The 5,552-nt window shown below is 40.3% G+C and overlaps 1 protein-coding gene across 1 annotated transcript; it reads right to left on the reverse strand.

Annotated features, from left to right (window-relative positions):
* Positions 1 to 2,525: 2,525 nt before the first annotated feature.
* LOC112291905 (aldehyde oxidase GLOX) lies at positions 2,526 to 5,261 on the reverse strand. Its single transcript, XM_024539884.3, has 2 exons — positions 3,590 to 5,261; positions 2,526 to 3,416 (listed from the first exon to the last, which is right to left on the reverse strand). Exons 1-2 carry the CDS (start codon positions 4,867 to 4,869, stop codon positions 3,092 to 3,094), a joined length of 1,605 nt encoding a protein of 534 aa, XP_024395652.1. The 5' UTR covers positions 4,870 to 5,261; the 3' UTR covers positions 2,526 to 3,091.
* Positions 5,262 to 5,552: the final 291 nt, after the last annotated feature.

The raw sequence follows: 5,552 nt of genomic DNA on the forward strand, positions 1-5,552 counted from the left end.
AATATAAGAATTCAAATTATTATGAATAAGTTATGAATGTTTGAAAACAAAAATTAAAAAAATATAAAATTTTTAGTAAATAAGTTTTATTTTAAGGATAATTTGCTTGAGAGATTAAGGATTTGAGCCTTACTATAGCTCACAACTATTATATATAGATATTATATTAAAGTCACAAGGTCTTAGCCTTATATCCCTACCAACATCCAAAGTGTCCAACCTATATGAGACTTGTGTACCTTTCTTTTTACAACTATTATATTAGCTACTTATCTTCCTATTTTTCATTAATAAAAAATATTTTTATATTTTTAACTTCACTATATAATTTAAAAATATCCAATTAGTAGAAAAATCTTAGAAGGCCTTTAAATCTTACTGTAGTTCTTCATAATGGCGTCTTAGATAAAAAAAATCATTCTTTTCAAAGCCTTGAGTATATGTTCTAAAATTCTTTAAAAATTCTAAATAAACTCTAAATAAAACTTTAAAATCTCTATAATATTTTTAAATATTAATACTAATTTAAAACTATTTTTTTCTATCTTGATAATTTTTAAAGTAATAAATTAATTTGAATCAACTAAAAATCTTATTTTTTATATAAATAATAAAAAAACATAATGTTCTTTTTTATGCTTCTTCTATCTACTAACTAATATTTATAATTATTTAATAAGTAAAATATGTACACATAGGGCCAATATAAATATTAGTTTTAATTTTGCCAATTAAAATCTATTAATAGAACTTATATTAATATATAAAGTTTGTTTATTTTAGAATTTTGTACTCATATTTATTATTAGACTTAGTTTGTAACTTTTTGATAATAAATTTGGACATCTAAAGCATTAAAAATCTCAAGAGCAATAATTTTTATCATTGTTTTTGTTCTTGAAAGTGAAACTTGAATAGTTACAAATAAGAAATTTGTTGTTACAAATTATATTCTATAACTACACCTATATATATATTAGAAATAATTTTTAGAGTATCTTAATTTTGATTTTAAGCTTCTTAAACAAATACTAATCTTAATTAAAAAAAACTCTAGTAAAATTAATTCAAGAAAAGAATAAAATATTTCTTGGCCATTATTAAAGTAATACAAGCTGTTTATAAAGCTAAACATTGATATAAAGATTTTTCTAAAGAAGATACTTTAAAATATACTTAATTTAATGGATATAGTAAGTTAAGACCATGAAAATTTTTTAGTTTATTTATTAAACAATCTCTTATTAAAATTAGGATCAATCTAAAATTTAAGACAAAAGCCATTTTATTTTGATAAATTTGGCATAAAAAGATAGTAGTTTATGCTTGGATGATACATACAATTCCAAATACATCTTCCCATAGCATATTTTCTATTCCTTAATGATAAAATATAATGCTCCTAAAGTTTTGAGAAATAATGTAAGCAAACAAACTATGGGATTGGATTACATTCTCCTTCCATAAAAATACATCTTATCTATGAAAATAAAGACCATTACAGGATTTTCTAAAGATAAAAGCTATTTTTTTAATAAAAATTTGTTCCAAACTAAAAAAATACACTAAGAATATTGTTAATATTGTTTTGAAAAAAATTCATTTGCTTTATTTAAACACAACAAACACATTTTGGTCTCAGTAACAAATATTTACTAAGTGGCATCACAGTCATATAACATATAAAATAGAAAAAGGTAAATAAAATGGCATCTTTTCATATAATATTCTAAAACATAGACTCAGAATCTTTTTTAAGATAATGCACAGGATAATATAAAAACAATACTTTTAAAATCATTCAATTTTAACATGATAGAATAAGTGTTGGATGTCTGTAAAAACATTATAAGCTAGAGAAGTGATAACAATCCACTCAAACAAATAGATTCACCACTGTTGACCTCTAAACAATTGGACTTATCACCCCACATCAGACAGAAAAATTGACACATAAGTTGTAAGTCATTTATATCGTATTCTGTATCGTAACTCATTCTTCTACTCCTGCCCTCACCTTAACATTCGGTATTAGAGACAAAGTGGTCTTGTTCTTTTATCCGTTCTCGTGTCAAAAAGGATAAAATAAATAAGTAAAGAATAAACGCTAAGAATGAGATTGACTGCCACACATTATCCATGCCCCAATTTTGCCGCAAATCTGATAAAACCCCCTCGGATGTGCTAAATATGCACCAGGTTTCGAGTTCTGCAACCAAAATCATATATTCCCTGCCTGGTCCTTCAAGCGAACGCACCAGTGACAGAACGTGTATGAATCTGCTGAGATTCAAGACAGTATATCCAAAAGGTGCACTTCACTACAGAAGAGCTGAAGAAGATTCATTAGAGTCATGTGTTAATAGTCTCGGCTACAAAAGTTCAACAAACTTATCTGCTAAACTCATCCTTTAATGCAAACCTCACAACAAAACAGATAAAGCAAATGTATTCCGAGTATGCAATGGCAAACAAGTTACTGAAAGCTCCAACGCACAGACGGAGCATAAGCGCAAAAGACCCGATTCCAGTAAAGTTTGTTTTATTTGCGTTCAAATGCACCACAAAGTAGTGCAGTTCGAGTCCAGGAGTAGTATCAATGAATGAGTCTTCTATACCTATATGCTTGTGACAAAAGATTGTTGTAAAAAATAAACCATTTAAGGTAGTCCTAACCTTGGGTTGGCCATGTTCCTAAGCGGCTCCTTATATAGCACAAATGCACACGCGATACAGACCACCAATTTGGAGCACTTCGATATCTAGGATCGGGAATCTGATGAGACCCAGAATACTACTCACTCATGACACCCTGGACAGTGAGGATCCCACTACATTTCGCAGGATGCTACGAACAGATAAGGGCATGTTCCGAGAGAAGCCCCGCGAGTTAATACGTCGTGAATAGCTAACGCCTCACAGCCACGGTTAAAGTTGGAGCAGTATCCTGATTCCACATGCTAATCAATACTGGAACCGAATCATATCTTCCATCCGCAGGCGTAAGAAAAACTAAATAGCTTAAATAAGAAATTTCCTACTCATCAATAAATGCTTTGTTGTACGCAACCTTCACACGAAACGCCCCCAATTATTCCATTTTTATCCATACGGCCCTCCCAGGAACACCCGCTTGCAGACAGAACATCATGTAATATTGCTGGGGGCAGACGTTCGCGCTGGGGGGAGCAGTTGTCCTCACAGCCCATGCTCCTCCAGACGCCTGCCTAGGAACTGCGACCGTCAGCTTGATAGCCCTCTGCCCTTGCAAGAAATTGTGGGTCGCGAAAGGAGCGCTCAGTAGATTCACCGCCACTACACCTCGTCTCGTATTTACAACAAACGTAACATCATAGGCTTGCTGGTATTTCATAACTCTTGGATACTGAGTTATGCGGGGACGGACGGCGTTGTTTCTGCAAACCCAGACACACCACAGCGTTAGCATGCAGGATGGTTGACTCAGAACCGAATACGCACACGCCTCATGGAACCGAAGGTGGTTGGTCACAAAGAAAAAAGACAAAAGAAAAGAAAAATATTCACATATAAATACATAATAAAAATACTCGATTTCCACAAGGCTTGCCTCGCAGACAGGTAATCCGGAGAAAATGCTTCCACGCGAAGCTCCGTCGGAAAAGGTCCAGTGTACGTGTAGAACTGGTGAGTGTTGCTTCCAGCCACCAGCACACTCCCGTCTGCCAGCATGTTGGCTGTGCTGTGATACATCCTGGGAATATTGGTGGCCTTCTGCGTCTGGAACCTCTTCCCGGCATTCGCGTCCCCGTCGTACTTCACTGGCTGTAGGACAGGATTGCTTGCAGTTCCCCACCCCTGGTACCCGTTCGCCGCTCCGTTGATGATCAGGATCTCTCCCGTCGGCATGCTGACCATGTCACCCATCACACGACGCATTGGCATGTTCTCCATCACCCATCTCGCGTTCCCGGCTGTCGGGTTGATCCTTCCACAGTTCGTAGACGCGGGCTTTGCCTTGTCCCCAGATTTGGCTGCACCTGTTGCAGCACCTCCGCAAACCAATATCTCCACGGACTGAAACGGTGCCTTCAGGGGAAGCATGGCTGCGGATCCTCCCGATGGATAGTTTCGAGGATTTCCAGGACATTTCGGTAGCTGTCGGACCACCTTACCTGAACCGATGTTGAGAATCACCGAGTCTTGGTTGGCGAACACGAAAAGGTCGCCATTGGGCATCAAGAACACGAACGGGTACAGATTGTCGCAGCATGTCCCACGCAGCAGTGCCAATGAGAACACTGTCTCGCCGGCTTTCCTCTTCGGCACAAACTCGTATGTGGGCTCATTCCGCCCCCCCACCACGATCTGCCGAACACCTCCAGGCAGTATGTGGTTGGATGCATACCACCGCCCCTTGCTCAGCTCCCGGTCTGTCTCCACCCAGTCACAGTTCCCTCCGGCGCCGCAGGGCGACAGCGTTCGGATCTTCTTGTTGCCTTCGAAGTCCCCTCCTGTCTGCACCAGCACTCCGTTACCCATGAACTGCCCCGATGAGCACCACGTGTCAGTGTAGATATACAGAGCCCGAACGGCACCGTTGGCAGGGTTGAGCATGACGGAGTGGGCGTAGCAATCGGTCTTGGAAACGCGTTCCTTGGGCTGGTTGCGGCATCGTCCGCCGGGCAACTTTATTCCTGACGGGCCAATGTTGGTCCGGTCGAGCAGCACACACGTATCGAATCGAGTGACCGCAGAATGCATGGAGGCGATCCCAGCGTTTTTTTGCAGCACCTTCCAGCTGCCAGGCTGACTAGCAACCGGAACAGGGCTTGACACGAGCAGTTGCACAAGCACGGCCAATCCCACAAGCTCCACGAGGAGGCGCATTTTGACTTTCTGACGGATCACTTCGCGAACGCCTCAACTAGAGCTGCTCGCTGAGGTGTGTGCCGGTCCACCTGCTACAGTTCTCTCCAGGTGGCCGACGCCGCCCAAATCCCTCGCGTTCGCCAAAGGAGTGGCCGCTGTATGACACTAGTCTCACCTGGGCGTCAGCACGATGCGTACGGAGCTGCAATACCGCGCTCAGGGGCAGGTTGCCGCAAGGCGAATACCACCTGAGCGCCTTGCAGATGAGGATCCTCTGAATGTCTCGTCCACAGCACGCTCCGATTTGTAGTGCAGACCTTCGAGTCTCGCCCACTTCACCACGCTTCTTAGGCCTGCCGTCGGATAGTTTGTCAACCCTCAGGTGCGTACCCAATATTAGCGATTAAGTTGGTGTTATCGAATGACATCTGTATAAGATCCCAGTCGCCATTTAAAGTGCCGTGAGCAGTTGCACGAGGAGAGCTGGCACTGGCATACACAAGTAAATTGTTGGACTCTTGTTTTTTCCCACAGACTGCCAGTGGATTCTTTTTGTCATTATGGGAATCGCGTGAAGAAGGTGGCTCAGTGAGTGCATCCCTCCAAAACAACACAAATGTAGTCTGCCTTTTGAGGATCACGAGACCCCTCTCTCGACGAGCCCCTTCCAGAAGACCGTTCCCCGCAACAAATGCAGAGTC

Source organism: Physcomitrium patens, chromosome 14 (genome assembly GCF_059467195.1).
Source record: "Physcomitrium patens ecotype Gransden chromosome 14, ASM5946719v1, whole genome shotgun sequence".
Lineage (NCBI taxonomy): Eukaryota > Viridiplantae > Streptophyta > Bryopsida > Funariales > Funariaceae > Physcomitrium > Physcomitrium patens.